This window comes from Bos taurus, chromosome 24, assembly GCF_002263795.3.
Source record: "Bos taurus isolate L1 Dominette 01449 registration number 42190680 breed Hereford chromosome 24, ARS-UCD2.0, whole genome shotgun sequence".
Classification (NCBI taxonomy): Eukaryota; Metazoa; Chordata; class Mammalia; order Artiodactyla; family Bovidae; genus Bos; species Bos taurus.
Genome location: NC_037351.1, coordinates 61055073 through 61079992, shown reverse-complemented (window position 1 = coordinate 61079992; position 24920 = coordinate 61055073). Strand labels below are relative to the sequence as shown.

Genomic DNA, 24920 nt, shown 5'->3' with positions numbered 1-24920 from the left:
AACATTTCAAGAAAGGAAGTTTAAGCCAGTTCTACTTGTATAACATAAATAAAGCACTCCTAAATATAAAGTATTAGCTAATTGAATTCAGCAAGGTGATTTTTTTAAACTTCAAGAATACATGGATCACTTAACATAAAAAAAATCTAAATATATTATTTATCACATTGCACGGATTCAAGGAGGGGAAAAACACCACCATAAGATCTCTAGGTTACAGAAAACTAATCAGTAAAATTAATACTCCTTTCATGATTTTAAAAACAAACCTCTCATACCATTCTTAACACTTATAAATTTTATCAACTAGAATCAAATCAAATTAAATGGCAAAACATATTTGCTTTAAAATAAAGAATAAAATTCAGTTTCCTACCACCAGCTTCTTTTAGCACTATGTTAAAAGTTCTAACTGGTGTTAACAAACAAGAAAAAGAAATTACATGTATACGACTCAAAATACCACCACCAACTATTTGCAAGAGATATGAGTGACTACACAAAATTCATACAAATATACAAATTACTAAAAGTATCTCAGCAAGGTTGCTAGTTAAGATCAAACTGCATCGCTATGTACCACCAAACAATTTTGAAGACTGTAAACCCACCACTTTTAAATAATAATACTTTTTTTAACGTATAATAAAATATAATAAAAATACGTTTTTTTAATGTATAATATACAAGAATGAATCTCATGAAGCATGTGCTAGATTGCTGACATCATGAGGTGTACACAGGGTTACATCTTTAAAACAATTACATGTGGAACAAATAATGCAAAATGCTAAATTCAGTAAGGCTGGGACAGTTACACAAGTGTTTTTTATACTACTCAACTTCAGGGTTGAAAGAGCCCACAAGAAATTATTTCAAAAGAAAAAAATACTGCAAAGCTAAAATTACTTGGACAGAGGCAAACTAAACCGTTACTTAAGCACATCATTCAGATGGTGCCCGCCTCCCAGGTTTCAAAGGCCGTCACAGGCAGCATGTAGGACGGAAGAAGAAAATCAAGTTGCGTCAAAAAAAAGTGACAGCAGCAGCAGCATCTGATGCCTCACTATAAAAAACTTAGTTTGCTTCCAACTACCTTTCTCCGATTATCAATACATAAGGCAGTCCATTAGGCACACATTACTGTCTTGCCTGGGGGCCTGGAAATAAATCGTGTGGTCAGCCATCTAGATTTAACACCTCTGACACTGTCTCTGACTCAATTCATTTGAAATTAGCATAGGATTTCAGTTTCAAATCCTCAATTTAAACCAGTTTTCCTCCAAATTGCAAAGATTCTTCTTTATGTAAGAAAAGAAACATTGGCTAACATTTACTACCAGCAACTAACTTAAAAAAATAAACTAAACAGGAATTAAAGGAACAACAGTAACATTAAGAATTTTTCTTTTAATCAGGAAAAGTCTCAGAGATTTGATCCACTGATTCTTATTTCAATACTCAAAGTGCTCTGAAAAATGTAAAGCATTTCTACATACAAGATGGTGATATTATTATTGCTGTTCTCACTATGCATGCTAAGTCACTTCAGTTGTGTCCGACTCTGCACTCGTATGGAAGACCCTATGGACTGTAGCCCACCAGGCTCCTCTGTCCGTGGGATTCTCCAGGCAAGAACACTGGAGTGGTTGCCATGCCCTCCTCCAGGGGATCTTCCTGACCCAGAGATTGAACCGGTATCTCTTATGTCTCCTGCGCTGGCGGGCGGGTTCTTTACCACTAGCGCCACCTGGGAAGCCTCGTTCTTACTAAGATCAACTAATAGGAAAAAGCCTCTAATTTCTTTCAGTATTACGGTACTTCCCTGTAATGCTCAACCTCACTATGTGAAGATACCACACACTTTCAATAAGAGTTTATCACTTCTCACCACCCACAAACACTACTGAAGGATTCTTTCAAAGTGAAACTGCTCACTTTTAATAGTAGTAGTTGTTCCTTTCAGTTCAGTTCAGTCGCTCAGTCGCGTCCAACTCTTTGCGACCCCATGAATCGCAGCACGCCAGGCCTCCCTGTCCATCACCAACTCCCAGAGCTTATTCAAACCCATGTCCATCGAGTCGGTGATGCCATCCAGCCACCTCATTCTCTGTCGTCCCCTTCTCCTCCTGCCCCCAATCCCTCCCAGCATCAGGGTCTTTTCAAATGAGTCAGCTCTTCGCATCAGGTGGCCAAAGTATTGGAGTTTCAGCTTTAGCATCAGTCCTTCCAATGAACACCCAGGCCTGATCTCCTTTAGAATGGACTGGTTGGACCTCCTTGCAGTCCAAGGGACTCTCAAGAGTCTTCTCCAACACCACAGTTCAAAAGCATCAACTCTTCGGTGCTCAGCTTTCTTCACAGTCCAACTCTCACATCCATACATGACCACTAGAAAAACCATAGCCTTGACTAGACGGACCTTTGTTGGCAAAGTAACGTCTCTGCTTTTTAATATGCTATCTAGGTTAGTCATAACTTTCCTTCCAAGGAGTTAAGCATTTTTTAATTTCAGCACAGTTAAAGATGTGCAAAATGAGCTAGACTTCTTAATGAAAGGTCAGTGTATTGATGGCTGAGGGTCATCCAAATTACATTTCACATATCATCACTACCTCAGGTGGTGCGAGAGCATGCTTACTGGTATTTGTTTTTCTGTTCTTTTACCCCTGATAAATTAAACATCCTCTTTGAGTCGAAGTGTATAGAACTTATCCTCACTCACACTTTGTATGAAAGGTGTCTGTCAGTAAGCAAGAAGAAGTTAAGGTAGGCGTCCTACATGCCAAGAGAGAGACCAAAACCTCAATTATAATTTTTAAAGGATGTGTAAGTATAACATAAGATTATTAAACCCTAACGTGCAAGAGCATTTTTAAATTATTATTTTCAGTAATATCCAAATGCCAGATTTCAAAGCCTCACCAAATTATGCCCGATGCAGCTGCTAAGACCCTCAAGCTCCGTGCTCTTTCCCAGCTGGACGCGTCTCCTCTTCCACACCTGCTGCGAGTGCTTGTTCACACAGGAGGCGTTCCAAAGGGAGAATCACACGCCAAGTTCTTACGGCAAAACAGGAAAACCCAGCTAGTCTGTTTTCCAAAGCACAAATAAACTGAAATCTCTTCTTAGGAAATCTATCCCCAACTTACCTGTTATTGACGTATGAGATAAACACTTGCAAACCTACAGAGAAGTTACTTCTAAATTGTGTAGCGTACTGTAGTGTGTGTGTGTGTGTGTGTGTGCGCACACACGGTCAATCGTGTCTGATTCTGCAACCCAATAGACTGCAGCCCACCAGGCTCCTCCGTCCATGGATTTTCCAAGCAAGAATACTGGAGTGGGTTGCCATTTCCTCCTCCAGCGGATCTTCCCGACCCAGGGATGGAACCCTCAGCTGTGGCAGGCAGGCATCCGCGAAGCCCACGGTGGATAACACAAGGTGACCACAGCCACGTTCTGCTAACAGGCGCTAGTGAGAGGAGCAGAGAGACGACACGGCTGAAATCCAAACCCGGACGCCCATCCAGTGCTCTCCTTTCTCTTCCCTGTTTGTTTAATCTGGTAGTTTGTTTGCTGGCTCCTTTCTTCCTCCACTCAGTCAACAAGAATTTATTGAATGCCTACTATGTTCCAAGTGTTCTGTTAGGTTCTAGAAGTGTCTGTACCAATTTCCACAGGGCATGAGAACACAATGTAATGCTCTGATGCCTTACGATCGACAGACAAAGCACAGTTGGAATTCGAGCTGGCGCTCTGACCTTCTGAACAAACACTGATTGTTAGATAGGAAAACAGCCTGAACATCAGCTTAGAGTAAAACGTGCAAAAAGTCAGAATTAAACTGTCACGCATAAAATTTAAGGGAGACCACGCAGACAAAAGTAACTGCGGTTGCGCCACGGCAGGGCTCGCAGACCGTACCAGCGCTTCAGGAGACCTCTAATGGAGCCTGGGGTCTCCCGGGGCAGATGGTGCCCTCTGGAGGGTGATGTCACCTCTCGTCACTACACGGTGGGCATCGCCACAGAAGCCCAGGATGCCTGGATCTTCTGACTGAAGACAGAGAAGAAACACAGAAGCCTTGACTTTTATGGGGAACTTTACGATGCTAAGCTGATGGCAGTTAATTTGAAAATATTTCAAACCGCGTCACGAAACACAGCAGGTCTGTGAGCCACATGTGACACACGGCACTGGCTCTGTCCTCCAAAAGAAGATCCAGCTTAACTCACGTGATCAATATCAAAAAAAAAAAAAAAAACTAAGTGAAACTCAAAACAAAAAGAAAAAAACAAAAGTACATACCCAAATTCTCAACATACTCCTGTAAACACCACGAGGATGTAGTCACAAATGTCCAGACTATGGGAAATACTACAGAACAAATAACCTGTTTTTCCCCAACAAGTAAACCGCAAGGGAAAGGAGTGGGAAGGGTGGAGGAGGAGAGAAGGGAAACTAAAATGAAGAGACATTGAGAAGACAAAACAAAACAAAGAAATCACAAACGCACTGACCACCCTTGGATCATATTTCACATAAAAATTTAAGACACCTGGAAATCTGAACACTGACTTCACTGAAAAATGGGAATTAGTGTTAAATAAAAAAAAAAAAAACACGGTATCATGCGTTTTAGGGATACTTGAGAGAAATGCAGAGATGAGATGATGTGAAGTCTAGGATTTGCTTCCGAGTAATCGAGGAGGAAGAGCTAAAACAAGAATGGCACAGCAGTGACTCCCTGCCGACGCGCGGCGGCGAGTACACAGGAAGTCGTAACATTCTTCTGCCTACTTTTAAAATTTTTACGCTTTCCATAATAACAACAGAACCCTAAAATAAAGAGCTGTTTTTAACCTCGTTCCTGTGTCCTAGGATGTGATCTCATCAAGAGAGTAGGAAAAGGACTGAAGAGGTGACTGACCAGGACAGGGTCTAGGGCGAGCAAAGAGTGAGCTGCAAGAACAACCACAACGAGGCTGGTCAACCCGCCTGTGACCGAAAAATGATCGACTGTGCACAAACGACCTCGGGCTCTCTCTCATCTGTGGATCAAAAGTGTAGGGAAAAGAAACCCTAAGCAGGTATAACCTCACTGAATGTCTCCCTAACAGGGTATGACACTTGTAACACTGTATCACGTTTTCATTAAAATGGAAGGGTTGCTGAAGTGTCAAGAGAGCCCCTGAATTGGTGTTTTTTGATTTCCCCAATCAAACTCACCTGATGTTTAAGCTCAGCTTAATGCTGGGATGAGTTCGGAAGTTAAGAGTGTACAGCAGGGAATGTTTAGATACTCATTCACTGAGAGACGCTAACTTTTCTAAGAAAGGGAAAATAAGTGGGCTAGGGTGGGACAAAAAGAGGGTAAAATGAAGCTTTCTGTAAAAACTAATGTGAGACCAGTTTAAAAAAAAAAAAAAACAGGCCCTCTGTTCTCACACCACGGCCCCACGCAGCTGGGGAGCATGCTGGGTTTGCAGCGCAGTCAGCGCAGCCCCAGGTGAGGTGAGAACGCATCTGTGGGCTGTGCAGGAAGAGCAGAGAGGGGCCCGTCAGGAGTCCCAGACAGAGGCTAGTGAACTCAGAAAACACAGGGCTATGTCTACCCTGACTTTATCTTCTGACCGAGGAGATGGGAGGAAGTTATAAAATGACCATCACTGTGATGCCACGACTGTGGCCCCTGTCCTTGAAAGAGACACACCTGCGTGACGCTTGACGACTCAGTGGGATGCTTTCCTATTAGATTTATAATCAGTTCCAAAACACTAACTGTGGCCTTTAAGACCCTTACAGCCAGACACAACCAAGAGGGCACATCTACCAGTCTTGCATTTCATTTAAGGGGCAGGCAAGGAAGCAGCGTGAAGATCACAGCACGCGGAACTTGCCAGAGCATGCGCACCCACCTGACCTGCTGACCTCGCCAGCTTCGCCTGGTGCTCCTCCCAGCCCTCCCTCTGGGTCTTCCCGGAGCCTGCTGGGCTCCCTGCCTCAGGGAGTGTGTTTGGCAATCTACCTTGTTTGATATGAAGTTAATTACTGTTTGATACAAAGAGTTAACAATTACGTTTCTTTCTCAAGACTTTCTATCCTGTGACCCAAAAGGTCTTTACTCAAATCTTAGAAACAAACTGTAACCAGAATATAACATAACTAGATGGGTCTAGTTACTTCAGTAAATAATGGGGCAATTACATTCTTAAGAACAACCTAGCTGTGCTTGTGTTTCAATAACCACAATTTGAAATCTCAGCATCCAGTCCAGTGCTGAGCACAAAACAGAAATCCAACACTTACTACAACTCACAAGAGGAAAGACATGGGTGTAGCGTGGCTTCTTAAGAGCATTCAGAATAACTGTCTCCTATACAATCTGACTTACATCTATCTAAATTTACAATTTATCATGCCTTCATGCTCACTTTATAAACAGATTCAAGCCACAAGTCACTCTGACAACCTAGGGATGGGAAGCACATTCTTCAGAACCAGCCTTCAGGTCTGCAAGCGTAGCTGGTTCATCATGAGAAAACAAGGCTATCACAGGAGTTTCACTGCTCCGTAAGTGACTTTTAAACAGCAAGGAAACAGAAGCTAAGGGAAGGCATGATCCCAGCTTCGTCAAAGCATTTCTGAAGTTTTTGACCTGCCTCCACATCCATACACCCCTACCCCAGTGGCCCACCGCTGCCTAAACACACACTTAGAGACGGGGAGGAGGGAACCACTGGGCTCGGACGCACCACCCGATGCAAGCGCCGCCAGCCCGCAAGCCCGCGCCGCGGTCGTCTCCACCTCGGGCTGACCACCCTCCCGCAAGCCCGAGCCGCAGTGGTCTCCACCTCGGGCTGACCACCCTCCCCTAAGCCCGCACCGCAGTGGTCTCCACCTTGGGCTGACCACCCTCCCCTTCCCTCCCCTAAGGGGCAAGTGCCTTTGGACGGCCAAGAAAGGATCGCCCTGCGGAAAATTCAGTGCAGATGGAAGCCCCAGTCACAAGTTCCCCAAGGCGGCGTGGATGATGATTAGCTGACTGATCCACTCAGAAAAACCAGGCTACATGCAGTAAACACTGAGACGTGACTTTCCTCACCTTCTCAGCCCGACTTCCTGAACGTCACAGGGGACCTGTGTCTTGCCCCGTCCTTCCTAGCAATCTCAGAGAACAGGCGGGCCTCGTCCTGCCCGCGGTGAGCTCCATGAGGGCTCAGGCTCCCCCGTCTTCCTTCTCCCAGGACGTTCCCTTGTTCACCTCCCTCTCCAGTCAGCCGTCACCCTCCTCTCCCTCCCCTTTGAGACACAAGAAACATCGTTCAGGCTTCCTCCTTCAGGACACCTCTTCTTTCTCCCGAGGGATAGCTTACATCTAGTAAAGCACACAAGCCATAAGGGTACAGTTAATACATTTTTGTATATGCATACACCCAGGAAAAGAAAACCCAGAAAAATGCAAAGAGCATTATCAACAGCAGATGGCTCGAGCCCCTTTCCATCAATGTCCCCCTGAAAGGTAACAACTAGCATCATCTCCCCCCGAACTTCACGTTGCCGGTTAACGTGAAGTTCATACACACGCCATCGAGCGTCCCTCTCCGGGTAACCATCCTTCGTACACACGCCATCGAGTGTCTGTCTCCGTATCTGAAATCCTTCACGCGTCAGAGTCCACCGCACCACTTTCAAACAGGCGCTCCTCAGCGCTGCCTCCACAGCCCTCTCCTCCCTGCACCCGTGTGACCGAGCAGCCTCCCTCGGCACAAGGACTGTAACCACCACCTACACACGGCAATCTGAGCGCCGCAGATGCACCTGGACGGCCCTCAGGCACCTTACATGCAACACAACCCAAAGTGAATTCACCATCTCTCCCCCGCACCCTGCAGCCAATTCCTGCTCCTCTCTTCTGCGTGTCGGTGAGGGGACTCAGTCCAGTTCAGTCGCTCGGTCATGTCTGACTCTTTGCGACCCCATGAATCGCAGCACGCCAGGCCTCCCTGTCCATCACCAACTCCCGGAGTTCACCCAGACTCACATCCATGGAGTCAGTGATGCCATCCACCATCTCATCCTCTGTCGTCCCCTTCTCCTCCTGCCCCCAATCCCTCCCAGCATCAGAGTCTTTTCCAATGAGTCGACTCTTCGCATGAGGGGGCCAAAGTACTGGAGTTTCAGCTTTAGCATCATTCCTTCCAAAGAAATCCCAGGGCTGATCTCCTTCAGAATGGACTGGTTGGATCTCCTTGCAATCCAAGGGACTCTCGAGAGTCTTCTCCAACACCACAGTTCAAAAGCATCAATTCTTCAGCGCTCAGCTTTCTTCACAGTCCAACTCTCACATCCATACATGACCACTGGGAAAACCATAGCCTTGACTAGCGGATCTTTGTTGGCAAAGTAATGTCTCTGCTTTTGAATATGCTGTCCAGGTTGGTCATAACTTTCCTTCCAAGGAGTAAGCATCTTTTTAATTTCATGGCTGCAATCACCATCTGCAGTGATTTTGGAGCCCAAAAAAATAAAGTCTGACACTATTTCCACTGTTTCCCCATCTATTTGCCATGAAGTGATGGGACCAGATGCCCTGATCTTAGTTTTCTGAATGTTGAGCTCTAAGCCAACTTCTTCACTCTCCTCTTTCACTTTCATCAAGAGGCTCTTTAGTTCTTCTTCACTTTCTGCCATAAGGGTGGTATCATCTGCATTTCTGAGGTATTGATATTTCTCCTGGCAATCTTGAATTCAGCTTGTGCTTCCTCCAGTCCAGCGTTTCTCATGATGTACTCTGCATAGAAGTTAAATAAGCAGGGTGACAATATACAGCCTTGACGTACTCCTTTTCCTATTTGATGAGGGGACTGGAGTCAACCACACCAGAGACCTCCAAGTCACCCTAACACAGGGTGTGAGGCCTGCAGCTCAGTTCACACGACACCCAGCACTGGGTGCGGCGACACGCTTCCCAACGGGAAGACACTCAGACAACTCTAGGAGTGAACAATAAACCCTGCACTACTCTTTCACCCCAATACACAATCATCTGCTAAGACCCTAGAATTCCACATTTCAAACAATTCCCACATCTGCAGTTCTTTCTGCTCCAAAATTGAAAACTATCTCCCACCTGCCCCAGCTGCAGCCAAGCTGATTAACTCCCTGCCTGGTAAAAACCACACTGTACAAACCTCAAAAGGAGGTGACTCTCCATTGTAATGAATTCTTTTTCTCTTACTGGGCTGAACTCCTTGAGGCAAGGCCATGCCTTCTTTGGAACTTAGCTCCTTAACAGAGTGCTTTAAATGTTGGCTAAATGCCTGGAGAATCCCATGGACAGAGGAGCCTGGTGGGCTAGAGTCCACGGGGTCACAGACAGTCAGACTTGGCTAAACACCCTGAGGCCGTCTCCCAGGCTCTGGTCTCCCTCCAGTCCTTCCTGCAACCGGCCGCCAGGTAAGACCCTGCAGTCCACGCCTAAGACACTTCCGGGCCTCCCGCTCTACGCTGAGGCTCCATGCCCCCACCGCCCAACCACGCCCTCACTTGGGGGGCCTTCCTCCAGCGGCCCAGCGGCCCCCAACCCAGTCCCCGCGCACCCTCCAACACCCCGCCTCCCTTCCCGCACTCCCAACATGCCCGTTTCACACAGTGCTGGTCCCGCTCACACAGGGGTCCTCAGGAAGTCTTCCCAGAGTATTCCAGGGAGAGCAGCTCTGTCCGGCTTCTGGGTCCCCTCGGCACTCAGCGATGCCTTCGTTAAGGCAGTTCAAGTTTTATTGGACTTGTTTATGCAAATTACACAATTGTTTATGCAAACTGTTTATGTGCCCCATCCACACCCCAGACAGGAAAGCCTCAATGTTCAAAAGGCATTCATCTTGAGAGCTTTAAAACTTTAACAGAAACAGTCTTTTTAGACCTCTTTCCTTCCATCCAGGCCCACAGCCCCACAAGCATTTATTCTGGGTGTGAAAAAGGAGCTCTTACCAGAAAGCCAGGTAAATAAAAAAGGTTTATATCATCTTCCTGAGAGTTACCATAGATATGAAAAACAGTAGAAAGCAAAAGGACCCACTGAGATCTGGAAGCTGGGTGGTGAGCCAAGTCCATTTGCCAGCTGAACACACGATTACTGTCAGCTTGAAGTACGTTATCATTTCAAACTCATCCTCAGCTGCAAAATATTTAAATATGAAGAGCAGGAGACACATCTTCACTCATTCTCATATCACGAGCTCCCAACTAGAGTCCTAACCCTCCAGTTTGACGGAACGAATCAGTGAAGCCCCACACAACCTTCTGCTTCCTGCTTTCAGGAAATGACCTACAACCCTCTTATCAAAGGGCTAAGGTGTCACCTGTGAGCTTCTATGCCAACTACTGAGCCCTGTGCATCTTCTCCTTTTCTCCCCCCACTGCTCAGTCCCTCAGCATCTCCCTGAACCACACAAGCTCCCAGCGGCTCCCTCCTCCAGCTCTAATCTCTCCCACTCGCAACTCATCCAACACTGGCACTTCTTAAACTGCACTGTGCAAACGCATCACCCGGGGATTTGGTTAAAAGGCCGATTTTTCAGAAAGTCTGAGGTGGGCCTGAGCGTCTGCATTTCCCCCCACTCCCAGGAGATGCTGCTGCTGCTGCTCCACAGCTCACACTCCAGGAGCACCATCCCCACCCGGTGCCGTCCTGAAATAAGGACTCGGCGAGCAGGCAACAAGCAGAAGCCAGATGCCCGTCAGTCAGGACCGGGGAGGTGCAGGTTTCCACACTAGGTAACATCCTGGACCAGACAGCCCGGTCCCTCCCAGCACTCTCAGTCTAGGCCCTCCCTGGGATACCAAGATGCTCTCACCCATCCTTCACCCCTGAGCTTGGCAAAGGTAGTCTCCAGCAGGAATTGTCCATGATCACGTTCGCCAGATTCTGAATGATTAAGACAGTGCTGGTTTAGTCCAATATTACAAATGTTTCTAAAAGATAAAGAAGATACTGTACAAGGCGCTTGATACAGTCGTACTTATGAAAGTGCCTTAAAGATAAACGATCACCAGCACTTCCCTGTATCCATCAGTATTATCTAGAGGTCAACACCGCTTGGGTTAATCTATCAGCTTCTCAGAACCAAGAGGCTATTGACCGTTTTAAATCGCTGAGGGCTGGGGTGGGAGACCTCATGAACATGTATGGAAGCAGGAAGCAATGAGAGAGAGTTCCCAATTCTCTATTAGCAGCTGCAAGTCAATCTGAGATTTAAAAAAAAAAACGCAGCATTCCAAGCGTAGTGACTACAAGGGGATCCCTGCTCTCAGAAATGGACCCTGGTGTGGTATCTTCACAATGACATCACTTCTTTAGCAGTCCCAACATTCAGGTTTATAAAACTTCTGTCCTTGTGCATTTATCAATGTGTACCTGTGTATTTACCGAGAAGAATCCACCTGCCAGTGGTGCAGACTCGGGTTTGATCCCTCGGTACGGAAGACCCTTGCAGAAGGGAATGGCAACCTACTCCAGTATTCTTGCCCAGGAAATCCCACAGAGGAGCCTGGTGGGCTACAGTCCAAGGGGTCACAAAGAGTAGGACACGACTCAGCGACTACAGAACAACAACAATTTATCAAAGAGACAGTATTGCTCAGATTTTGGTTCAATACATTAAGCTCTTCTCAGGACTCAGTTACAAGTGAAGCTGAAGCTCCAATACTTTGTCTATCTGATGCGAAGAACTGACTCATATGAAAAGACCCTGATGCTGGAAAAGATTGAAAGCAGGAAGAGAAGAGGACAACAGAGGATGAGATGGCTGGATGGCGTCATTGACTCGATGGAAATGAGTTTAAGCAAACTCCGAGAATTGGGTGATGGACAGGGAGGCCTGGCGTGCTGCAGTCCCTGGGGTCACACAGAGTCAGACACGCCTGAGCGACTGACTGACTGACGAGAATTTTAGTGTCTATAATCACAAAGGCTAATAGCAACTGTTCCCCCTGTAATTACACTGATGCCAGCATTTCTGGTAACATTCCCCGTAAACTCAGGTTGTCGGGTGTTGATACTATTCTAATGAGTTAAGTGAGGTCTCTAAAGACTTGTCACAGAGGACAGAACGGTGCACTGACGGCGGGAAATACACACCGGCAGGTACTCAGCCTGAACGTCGATTAGTCTGAATCACAGGTATTTTCATTTTAATCAGAAGCATGACTTATCTTAGTCAACCAGGATCTACATAACTTTAAAAAAAAGAAACAGGGTGTTTATCATACTTTTAGAACTAACATAAAAAACAATAAAGATTCTTTCTAGTGTCATCCATTCACATTACGACATGAGACAATGTTTCACAGAGACATTTTGTCTTCCACTTAAATTTGTAACAGGCCATTAGCCAAGACTTAATTTACCATTAACTGTAGTGTGGGTTTTACAGCCATGGATAAAACAGTTGTTTTTGCCTACGTGAACACTTAAGAGTTGTGTTTCCTCCTAGTCCACTTAAGAGGTTTTTAAAATCTCCTCCACCAATGACAATTCAGACAGCAGACGGGCAAAGTTAAGGCCAACACCCTCAGGTTATGACCATTCCTCATCTTCCGAATTTTACATTAATATGTCGGTTTACGTGACACCAAACTAAGAGGAAGTATCTCGTTCTGGAAGATAAAGACAGCACCTCCCATAAACCTCACAAATCCAAAGAAAGCAAAGCCCTCGCAGGCCTTACGGAAGAAATGAGAGACTGGACTTTCAAGAGTTCTGGAGGTCCCGGCCAGGCTCAGAGCAACCTTGAACGTATGCGTATTTGCCACTTAAAGAGAGCAAAATTAACATCTGCTTAACCCAGAACTTAGATCCTCACAAATGATGATACCCAGTGAAGCCCAAACGATCCAAACAGGTAAAAGGCTTGGTAAAAAGGGTTGGTAAATCTTAAAGAAGTATCTGGAATTATTAACCCTAAACTTAGTCCGACTAGACTTTGACCTACTAATAACTGATGATTACTTCTGCAAACAGCTCCGGAGCCCAGAGTCATGGCAGAGCCTGCCCCCGCTGGCCCTCCACGACGGCTCAAGGCCTTTCTGGGACACATAGCGTGGGCCAGGAGCCTGGCCTTCCCCGTGACTACTGTCATGGGTGAACCGCTGCCTATCAGAACATTTTCCACCTTTGTTGTCTAAACACTGGCTCACTTGTTTCCACAAACATGCCCTCAAATCTACAGGTATTTCAAGGGATCCTAGAAAATTAAAATTGGTTATCTGTGAATCAAAAATACATGTGACATGGTACGTACTCATAGTAATTATGGGATTGAATGAATGAGTGAAAGTGTACAGTCTGCCAGTGTCACTGAGCAACAGCATAGCCCATCTTCCTTAATGAGCCCTAATTACCTCTAATTAACATTTGTGGCAATTTACTAGTTCTAAAAATAACGGCACCAAACTACATCTGTAGAACATCTCACAGTTTACAAAGCACTTCCACGTGTGTTATCAAATCTGAACCTCACGAAGGGCTCCAAGACAGATTTTTTTATCACCTCTTCTCTCTCTAATAAATGAGGCTTAAGGAGAGTAAAGGGTTCATCATAGACCTCACATCAAGAAAAGAGGAGCCGGCGGTCAAGCCCAGGTCTTAGCTCCTCCATCAGCGCTCCTTCCAGCCTCAGACCCAGGGCCTGGGTGACACGGGCCCTGCCGTCCTAGGTACTTGCCCTCACCCCATTTGATCTTAATGATCCCATGTGGTTCAAGGTCGTTACCTGCCTCCACAAAACAGGAAAGAGGGAGCCAGAGCTCCGGGGTCAGGGCCACGGTCAGAACGCAGGCCTCAGCTCCAACTGCTTCAGAGTGCACGCTCCCCAAACGCTGACCTGCTCCAACTGGCCCCCGAAGGTCATTAAGGACAAGGTTTTCACATTCAGCAAGTCAGGCTATTACATACTGCTAAGTGCTGAGTCCCTTCAGTCACGTCTGACTCTTTGCAACTCTGACTCTGTAGCCCACCAGGCCCCTCTGTCCATGTGATTCTCCAGGTAAGGATACTGAGACTGGGTAGCCATGCCCTCCTCCAGGGGATCTTCCCAACCCAGAGATCGAACCCGTGTCTCTCGTCTCATTAGCAAATGGGTTCTTTGCCACTAGCACCACCTAAGGAAGCTGCTGGCTTGACAAATCCAGAGTACTAAATAAACTGCTCTATTAACTCAGTCTACCTGTAACCCTCCGGTGGTAACACTGTCCGCCTCACTGGGTTGTTATGAGGATTAAATGAGCTCGTATTTATAAAGCACTTAACACAGTGCCTAGCACATCGTAAGAATGATATAGATGTCTATCAGTTAAAAAAAAACATCAACTGAGGAAAAGTGACAGTTTAAGTCACTAATGAAATACTCTATTCTCCAATAAAAGGTGTGTGGACAGCTTGTTCGCTCCTACTTCCTTTCTTAAACAACATAGGCTGAAATAAACAAAACTATAAAATACCACAGGAAAATACGGGAAATTTATTTTAAACCTGCCCACCCCTCTTAAATTTTAGGATGCGGAGGCCTTCCTATGCATGACACGGAAGCCTGATCACCTAGAGGAAAAGACTGACGTAAAAGCACCAACAGACAAAGAAAGCAGTGACCTGCAAAACAAAGTTGGTTTCCCTAGCTATACCCTCCCCAGAAGCAAATCTGTAAGGCAGAAGGAAAAACACAAGCAACAAATAGAAAAGGGACAAGGGACATGAAAACGCCATTCACAAGAGAAATAAGTCACCAACTAAAACATGGGGGAAAGAGACCTACATAATTAAGGACCGTAATTTTTTAAATGGAGATCCCCCCCCAAGACTATCTACCCCACCCACGCCCTTCAACCCACAAATATACCCACCACCTCCCATTATTCCCCCCACACTCAATGGAAAACGTGTGTGCGTGTATCGTGTACACACGTGTGTAAGGAAGAGTACACGTCTCCTCCAACTCCAGAGGTGTCACTTCTTCCCCCAAGGAGAGGCTCAGCTTATCGCATAAACCTGCACATCAGCTCCCTCGGCCACGTGCCGTCTCAGAGACTATCCAGAGAAACGCCCCCCGTTTCAGATCTGGAGGACACAGGCCGGAGGCATGTGTTTTCACCCGTCGTACTTCTGCGCTTGACAAAGTTCCCTTTCCAACAGTAAGAAAGGAACAGTCATCTCTGAGGAACTAACGGACTCCATAGACTGATTTCCATATAAAACTTGTCCTCGGGATAAACGAGTATCTCGTATGCTCCTACTTCCTACTTGGAGACTAGGGCCGGCAGGCAGAGGGCGACCCCATGCTGTCTGTCCAGTCACTGGTCCTAATCTACTCCAGAAAGGTTCTCTGCTTTGGCTGGCAACCTCAGGCTGACTGCATTAGGTCCAAGGACGTTCCTTTCTCCATGACAAAAGGCAGGGGGTTCCGCTGTTTTTAAACCCAAAGATAGGGGTTGCTGCTGCTGCTAAGTCGCTTCAGTCGTGTCCGACTCTGTGCGACCCCAAAGATGGCAGCCTACTGGGCTCCCCCATCCCTGGGATTCTCCAGGCAAGAACACTGGAGTGGGTTGCCATTTCCTTCTCCAATGAGAGATAGGGTTAGAGAACTTAACACAACGACAACATTTAGCCCTTCTAATCTGAAGGACAGACCCTCCAACGGAGCCCCAGGATGTTAGGAGCTGGAAGAGATCATACCCTACTCTACCCCAGGCTCCTCACTCACTGAGGAGGAGCTCGGAGCCCAGGCCAGGTTAAAATGGACGCCCACAGGCACAGCGAGCTTCCCCACTCAGACTTGTTTCTCTAAAGACCCCAGCTCAGGTCACAGCAGCCAAACTCCGAAGCCCTAAGGCATGGCCCCCATTCCAGTACGAGCAGTGTCCGCCACTCACTCATGTCTGACTCTTTGCGACCCCATGGACTGTAGCCCCCCAGGCTCCTCCGTCCATGCGACTCTCCAGGCAGGAATACTGGAGTGGGTTGCCATTCCCTTCTCCAGGGGATCTTCCCAACCCGGGGATAGAACCTGGGTCTCCCACACTGCAGGCAGACTCTTTACTGTCTGAGCCACCAGGGAAGCCCAGCCCCACTTACCAGGGAAGCCCATTCAGGTGCTAAAGTATACCCAAAAAGCTCTCCCAATATATGGTTAGAAACAAAGAAACAATTCCTTAAGGATGTATTTCTCATACATGACAATAAAAGTCAAAAACTGGTTCTGTTCATAGAATCACACTCTTTGGACCATGTGTCAGGAGTGAGCTGACTGTAAAACCCAGATAATTATTAAATAGGCAGTGGAAACAAATACAGTTTGTACTTTCTTTCGCTGTATTTAAAAGCATGCCTGGTATCTGAAAGAAAACTCAAACATTCTAACATATTACTAATGGAGGGAGACACATGAAAACACACTCTCCACCTGCTCTTCATCAGATGTGCAAGCCAGCAGAACCAGACACCAACAAGCACGAAATTCTTCCTGCTTGAAAAGAATGTGGGGTGGGGGAGGCGGGATAAAAAAATCAACCAATTCAAATTATCTCAAATTTCTAGTTTTTCCCATTCATTATTGACACTGTCCAAAACAAAATTATTGCAAATTTTATTCAAGTATCAACCAAATGCTTTCGTGTAACATTAGGGGGACTAATTTACTTCTGCTGCTGCTGCTGCTGCTACTGCTGCTGCTGCTGCTACTGCTGCTGCTGCTGCTAAGTCGCTTCAGTCGTGTCCGACTCTGTGCAGCCCCATAGACGGCAGCCCACCAGGCTCCGCCGTCCCTGGGATTCTCCAGGCAAGAACACTGGAGTGGGTTGCCATTTCCTTCTCCAAATTTACTTCTAACAAGCTTCATTTCAGAAAACACATGTCAAAAATCCTGGATCCGGGGGACTTCCTCGGTGATGCAGTGGTTAAGAGCCTACTCTGCGGTGCAGTGGACGGGGCTTTGATCCCTGGGCGGGAACTCAGATCCCACGTGCCACAGGGCAACGGAGCCCACGTGCCTACCACAGGATTTCATATGATGTGATGAACATCTTCCGTACTACAACGAAGGCCTGATGCCGTCAAATAAACAGCTTTTTAAATTCTGGATTTTTTTTTGTTTTGCTAAAGTATCAACATCTACAAACTTACAAAATATGTATAATGTATAACCAAAATATTTCACTCCAATAGAACTTCTAAGTCCCAAACTCTGAAGTCACTGGACTTGTACCTTAGTAAGACACTTTATTATTAATACATTTTACAATGTATTAAAGCAATCTCAAATGTAAAAATACAACAGGGAAACATTTCAGCATTAATGTGGCATTATGGGATGGTTATGCTTTGCTTCATTTAACATACTAAAAGGCATACCAGGCATGTATTTTATATATATATATAAAACAAAACCATTCTATCTCTAAATTGACATGTAATTACCCTTCAGTAATCCAGTAACCATTACTATTCTTGATTATAAAGTACAATTATCACATAACTTGAAAGAGCTGCTATTTCTTAGTTGACCAAATATCCTAATGTTCTTTAATCAAACTATCATTAAAGTCTATTTTTTCCAGGCCCCGGAATTTCAATTTATGAGAACTTTCCAAAGCCTAGAGAGGAAGTTTCATAACAACCAGTCACAGAGACTTAGGTTATAAGCAGCTAATACGTCTAAAGAATCCATATGGTCAATTTTCTTTGGTTTTACTTTAACTCTACTGTCTTTAGAAAACCAAAGGCAAGTATAAAAGTCTGCCCAAGAAGCACAGGGACCTGAAGCCAGACTCAAAACCTCTCGTCAGTGCTGTCCCTGAAGCCTGGAGTGCAGTAGGTTTTAGAAGGTGAGACTTTCAGAGGAAAAAAAAAAAAGGCTTAATTTACCCGGACTATTTTGGACGTTTTAATAACATTTCTTTCTCTTTTTCAAAATGTCAGCATCTTTAAAGAAAAGGCTTTTCTACTGAGTGGCTTCAGGGTCTCTCAACTGTCACAGCACAATTAAACCCTTCTCCTGTCCAGGTAGACTGAACCGTGTTCAACCCTGGCACATAACCAAATCATTAAATCTCAGACGCCTCATTTGATAGATGCCTCATTAAATTCATCTCAAAGTTGAGGTAAGAGATGCCTGTGAAAAGGAGGGGGGCACACCTTAACTCTTAAGAAAACTTTGAGAGAGGATCTCAAAATCCACACAGAGCTTCATTCACGTGAAGGTATTAACACCTCCAATCTCCTGCCCTGGGAGGTAGGCAGGTAAGTAGGCAGGGGTGTGTGGGTGTGGGTGTGTGTGTCCTGGGAGAGGGCTGTGTCCTGGGAGAGATGTGTGTGTGCATTTAACACAATCCCTGGGGAAACAGGAAGGAAAGCCGAAGATTCAGGACACACACCATCAGCTGCTTCACAAAATTCACAGATTCAACTCAACAAATGTTTAAACTAAAGTGCCAGGTATTATACGAGCCTTGGATCATACACAACCTCAATAAAGGCTATGTTACCAAGAAATCAAGTTCAGCATTCTATAAAGAAAGAGAACAACAAAATAAAACACCTTACACTTTAAAAAATAATAAGAATCTTGGGGAAATCAATCATTTAACAATCTTACAGATACAAAAAAGAAACTTTATAAACTTATTTACACTCATCTCCTTTCCCTACAATTAAAACACACACACACATCATTTTAGGAATAACTATGAAACTTAGGGAGAGTACTTACTCTCTGGCCCTGTATAATACAGAAATTACAAAAACTGAACAGCATAGTGACATTAATAAAGCACTATTGATCACTAAAGTACAAATAAGTTTACTTCAAATAAAAGATTTGTGCAAATCTTTCATGATAGCTATTTTTGACACTTACAAGTAAAGCTATGTTTTAAAGGAACTGAAGTGTCACACCTCCATCTTCAGAACTTATCCACTTTTCAGATCAAGTGCTAATACTCTATAGCCAGTGACAATTTTATGGTTTAACAACTGAGACATGCTCAAGCAAGAGAATCAAGAACCATTTGGTGAGCTGTATTTCACACCAACTTGAATGCACGTAGGACTATCTGCCCCGGGACACTCGGAGCCCTTCCGTGCTCCTTCTGTATTGCCCCTCACTGTCCAGTCTTGCTTCTTCATGGTAAAGGCAGCGTGATCAAAATAGAGCCGTCCACATTTTACGAGGAATACCACTTGGGACTAGAGGATACTATCACCTCATTACCAGCAAAAAATAGCGTATTTCCTGAATGCTTTTAACCAAGTTAAAAATCCAAACATAAATGAGATCGATTCATGGAAAGTGACATGAATTTTAAGACAGAACGGGCATGCTCTCTTAGCTCTGCCAAGAGCTGAAAAACCACAAGCAAGAATCAGAACTCTTTACAGTCAGCTTCTCTGTCTGAAAAGAGGATTGACACTGACTCCTCCCTAATAATGCTTCTGAAAGGACACGAGATAATTTATGTGAAAGCTCTTTTCAGATTTTTGAAGATAATAAACCCAACATATTAATAGATGTTATCAAACCACAGTTAATGAAGGACAAGACAGCATGCACTTTACATCAAAAACAAGTATAAAATATAAATGTAAAAAACAGAGTTAAGCCCTTTGTTCTTAAAAGGAGCTGAAGCACACGCTGGTGTCACATGTCCTACCACGCTACTCAACACCGCTGTGATTACAGCAGCAAGACACTGCTCGTCAATATTGCAGCTTAATGCTGAACCACCCCACCTCGAGTTCACATAGGAAACCATGTAAGGTCTGATCATTCCCAGAAGAGAAAAGGAAGAGAAATAGGAGCGGGTGAGAAGTCTCTTTTCCAGAGCAATCCCAGAAAGCCACACATAAAAATATCCTGTCCAAGGTTCACCAGGCACAGTGGGAGTGCTCTCTGTTCTGTCAACATCCTTTCCCCGTCACAGTCTGAGCTGAAACAGCGAGATGACTAACCCAAAAAGGCAGAAGAGAGTCAAAAATATAAAGAAATACCATGTAACACCGCCCTTGATCAACGACTCAGGTGCCCCCAGGGAGTCCAAAACACAGCCTGATTACCGACGGTGAGCAACATAAATTCTTGAAATTTTTTTTCCACCTAAATGTACTCTCTGTCAAGTAAAATTTAAGATGGTTGATCTTAAAAGCAAATTAAATGTTAATGTACCTAACAGACTTAATACTTCATGCAAGTTATTTCGGATACAGCCACAATTAATTTTTTTCTCATTTTAAGTCAGCTAAGAGCATGGCTTCTTGAGAGGAGCAGTAACGATTTTCAAACTAAAGTTTCTATCACAGCTCTGCAATCACAAAGAACCCTGAGTCCAAAGCCTTTCAGTTCATTAAAGACTTTCATTTTACTTTGCCTAAATAAATATTTAAATATTAAAAAAAAAAAAAAAAACCCACAAATGGCTTCCAAAGCCTTTTTGAGAATCACTTGGGCCAAGTTATAAACACTAAAATTTAACTGAAAGGTGACCTCAAGAGAATGAAGTCTCCCCCAACAAGAGCTTCTAAAAAAAAAAAGCAACTGATAAACAGACAAACTATATAAACAACAGGTAACGAGCTCAATTTAAACACAGGAAAACATTCAGAAGCCTCCAAAGGCAACTTCCTAGTCTATCCTTAACTCCAGCCACACATATAAACACAGGGACGCAAAGCAACAAATGTAAAAGTAAGTTACATGCAAAATTCTAAGAACAAATGTGGTACAAAACACCCACTCAAAGGGTCTCCTGTGAAACAAATGTTAATTCTCTTCTTGAGGAAAAGAATTACTACTTTCTTGTTGGGTGTCCTACATTCCAAAGGGGTAATTTCTGGGAATCTCCTCCCAGCTCAATGCAAACCTCCATGACATGTGAAGTCTTGATAATGTTCCTGTGATAAGCGAGACCACCTTATAACAAAGCCCTTTTGTTCATCAACAACTACATTTCCTTGCAAAGGTTCAAGATTGTTCTATGGCAAAGAACAGCAAAAGAGATGTTTGATATATTAACTTTGGCTTAAACTCAATTTTGTATAAAATGTGCAATTAGACATCTTGATCAGGCACCTTCCTTCTCGGACTCCTGTATACAGGCTTCATTTTCAAGAATAGGCTGGATGCTATGTGTGGCTTCCCCATTTTATTAGCTACCTTTACAAGCGTATACACAGAGGGGTATATGTATTTATGCTGTGCATACTACAGCAGAGCAAGTTAAGTTTAGAGTGAAGTAACAATTACTGCTTTTCATGAAGAACAGAACAAAAAGATTAAAATGTGCACACCAGAAATTTGAGATTTAACCAGAAAGATAATCTGTAAACTTTACACCGAGATAAGTTTAAAAAAGAAAAAGAAAGAAAAAAACACCTATATATCATCCACTTAGAACATTTCAGACACACTTGAAGAGACAATCAAGGGGAATCAAAGATTTAAATGCCATGACTAGGACACCTAAAACCCTTCCCATGGACATTTATCATGATCAACAACTCAATCATGAGGAAAATGAGGCATGCAGAGCTCTTTCCATGCAAAATATGTTCAATATGTTCAAAATATGCTTAACACAGCCCTTGCTTCTTTACACACACACAGACACACACACAGGCATTTACCATTCTCATGTTAACAAAACACTCATTCCAAGCATGATTATCATTTAACGCTTTCATAAAATAACAGTATTTTATAAATTACATGAGCCGCAAGAGAGGAGAATTTAGTTGTTGCTCCCACATTATAAAAAAAAAAAAAATCACCTATTTTCTAGGCCACAATCTTTTTAAAGACTTGTCATCCGGTTGGGACATTATCTTCAGGTACTGCAAATGCTATTGTACTACGATACGGTTTTCTTTATGAGGCCAAAATCCATCAGAAATCCACGTGAATTGCAGAAAAACCTCAATTAAACATACAGGAACATCCCGCCAGGAATGCTACCAGTCTTGCATATCTCAGTGTAGGAGTAAAGAGTTCTTCATTCAAACTGGCTAAACTGCAAGTACAACACAAGAGTGGCCCAGAAGCATGAAGGTGGAGGGAATGGCTGCAGAGGATGCGATTCCAAGCCTGACTCTCTTTCCACCACACCTACAGCCTAAGCGCAGAAGTAATTCACTACTTTAGTAAATTTGGGGAAGATGTAACTTCTTATCTAACTATTACACTAACCTTGTTTTAAATAAAATTCCTTGCCACTAAAACATGATTCTTCAAACCAGTAGAGGAAAAGGACATAAAGAACTTATTAAGCTCAAATATATAGCCAGGACCCATAGCTCCCTAATTTAGCACCAGCCAACTCTTTAAAAGAGAAACACTAGTCACCCCTGGTCAAGAACTTGATCTAATGTATCAATTCTATCCCAATGAGAAAATTTAAGATCTTTAATCTAGAAATGAAACAGGATGCGGAGGATTTTAGATCACACTCAGTGAGAGACGACAATCAAAAGTCCTACTGTGACCCCTATGTATCCCTATTGGAAGTCACATTGTCAGTTCTGGCTATAAAGGTTAGAGGGGAGAAACTGAGAGAAAGAAATAGGCAAAACCACTTCTGATGCAAGAAGTACACTTGCAGAGGAGACTGAAATAAAGCCAAGAAGCGCTAAGGAAAAGTATCACTAAAGAGGATCGTGGCTACCGGGTTCCACAGAGGACCAAGTGGGTAAAGGACAGGACGGGGAGCAGGAGGAGGGCACCGGCCGACCCGGACTGAGCTCGGGGCGGGCGCCGCCGGCCGCGCACGGTCGCACGCAGGCCGGGTGCTCCGGAACGTTTCCCGCGGTCCTTTTCCTCCGCTGGTTTCACTGCACGTGAAGTTGCCCTGAAGCCCCAAGCCCCGCAGCCCGAAGGCGGCACTGTCACTGCGGGGCTCCTCTCAGGAGCATGTGCACCCGGGGCCCCGCCGCCTGCCCCGCGCCCGCGGCGGGAAGCGCTCGGCTCGGTCCCACGGGTCGTCCGCGCGAGCCGCGAAGGGCTAACAGAGCCCCGAGGGCGCGCGCGGCGCGGGTGCAGGTGACCGCCTTACCTGCGTAGAAGCGGATGAGGCAGCCGACCTCCGAGTCCAGGCCCTCCTCCTGCACCCTCCACAGCGCCCCGAAGCCCAGCTGGAAGAGGTAGTCGTTCTGGATCTGCAGCGGCTTCTCATCCGCCTCCAGGCGCCGCGCGGTCTCCCCGTGCAGCTGCACATACAGGGTGGGCGGCGGGGGCGCCTTCTCCGCGGCCGCCGCTTCCCCGTCCGGGCTCTCCTCCGCCGGCCGATCGCGGGCGGCGCCGCCCGAGGCCTCGACGCCTCTCGGGGCCGTCGGCGGTGGTGGGGAGGCGGCCGGGGAGAGCGGCCGGGCGCCCGAAGAGCGGCCGCGTAGGCGGGGCTGGCCCGGGTCAGCCTCGAGCTCCTCGGACGACGACGAGCAGTAGGGATCCGGCCGGCCCGACGCGCCCTCGGGGCCCGGGCTCGGCCGGGGGCTCTCGGGCTCGGGGGCCGGGCCCGCGCCGTCCGGGGCCCGCAGGGTGCCCAGGCTGCAGCCCGCGGGCGCGGGGCCGGCGCGGGAGGCGCGGCGCGGCGGCGGCCCCCCGACGGCGGCCAGCGCGGCCTTCCCGGGCGGCGGCCCCGCGGGGCCCCGGCCCGGCACCTTCAGCACTCCGCCGGCCCTGGGGCCCGCCTGCAGCAGGCGGGCGGCCACCTCGCCGGCCGTGGTGTCCAGCGTGCAGAGCACCGGGCGCAGGCGGCTGGCGGCCGGGTGGCGGTCGAGGACGTGCACGCAGCCGCGCTGGAGCTGGTGCCGCACCCAGTCCCGGTCCGACGGCTGCAGCGGCAGCATCTGCCGGGGCCGCGGGAGCAGAGCCCGGCGGTCCAGGCTCCGCGAGCACGGCGGCGCCGCGGCCGGGCCGGGGGCGGGGAGGCCGGCAGGGCGCGGGGCGGCGGCGGCGGACGCGTTCCTCTTCAGCCGGCTTCTCCTCAGCAGCAGCGAGCTGGCGCCGGGCCCCGGGGCGGCCCCGCCGGCGGCGGGCAGGGGCGCCGGGCCGCGCCGCCGCCTGCGAGCCGCGCCTCCCGCCCGGCCCGGCGCCGCGGTCAGCGCGGGCCCGGGGCCGCCCGCCGCGGCCCGGCCCTCCGCGCGGGTCTCCGCGGCCGCGGGCTCCATGGCGGCGGGGCTCGGCGCGGCCCCGGTTCGGGGGCCGGCGGGCGCACAGCGAGCGGGGGGCGGCGGCGCCGCCAGTGGCGTTCGCGCGGCCGTTCCAGGCGATTATGTGGCTGCTCGGAGCGCTCCGTCGGCGTCTCGGTGTTCCATCCCGCGCGCCCGCCCGGCCGCCACCGCCCCCGGCCCGCCCCTCGCCTCGCGCCGCCTAGCCAGCCGCCGAGCCGGCCTCATTGAATATTAATCGCGCGCCGGGAGCGCCGGGCGGGAGGCCGGCGGGCGGCGCGCCTCATGAATATGCATTACCCGCGTGACAGCGACCCCGCGGGCGGGCGCGCGGGGCGGGGCCCCGGGGTAAACAAGCGTGACGGCGTTGGGGGGCGGGGCCGCGCCGCCAGGCCCCGGGGCTTCCTGCGCGGGCCCGAGAGGGGAGGGGCCGAGGGACGGGCGGCGCGCGATGCCACCTGGGAGTTGTAGTTCCAGGCCGCGGTCGGGCGTCCCCGAGGGGGCCGTGGCGAACTACAAGTTCCAGAGATCCTCCAGCACCTCCCCGTCTTGCGGCCCGCCGCGGGCCCCGGACAGTGGGTCTGGTGCCCTCTGATGTTGGAGTCGATGCTCAGGGATGTTCGGTTTGTGAACTTGTAGTTACCCGCCAATTCCTGCTCCCCGAGGCTTTCATTTTCCCCGCTAGTTGAGACAGGGCTCAGACTCCAGACGG

At 47.3% G+C, this 24920-nt stretch overlaps 1 protein-coding gene across 4 annotated transcripts in view; it reads right to left on the bottom strand.

Annotated features, from left to right (window-relative positions):
• PHLPP1 (PH domain and leucine rich repeat protein phosphatase 1) overlaps positions 1-24345 on the bottom strand; it is a 222378-nt gene extending 198033 nt beyond the window's left edge. For all 4 annotated transcript variants that reach the window (XM_024984528.2, XM_059881112.1, XM_059881113.1 and 1 more), the window contains exon 1: positions 23095-24345. In XM_024984528.2, the coding sequence (XP_024840296.1) occupies positions 23095-24208 (1114 nt within the window). In that variant the 5' untranslated portion in view covers positions 24209-24345. The remainder of the gene's footprint in view (positions 1-23094) is intronic.
• Positions 24346-24920: the final 575 nt, after the last annotated feature.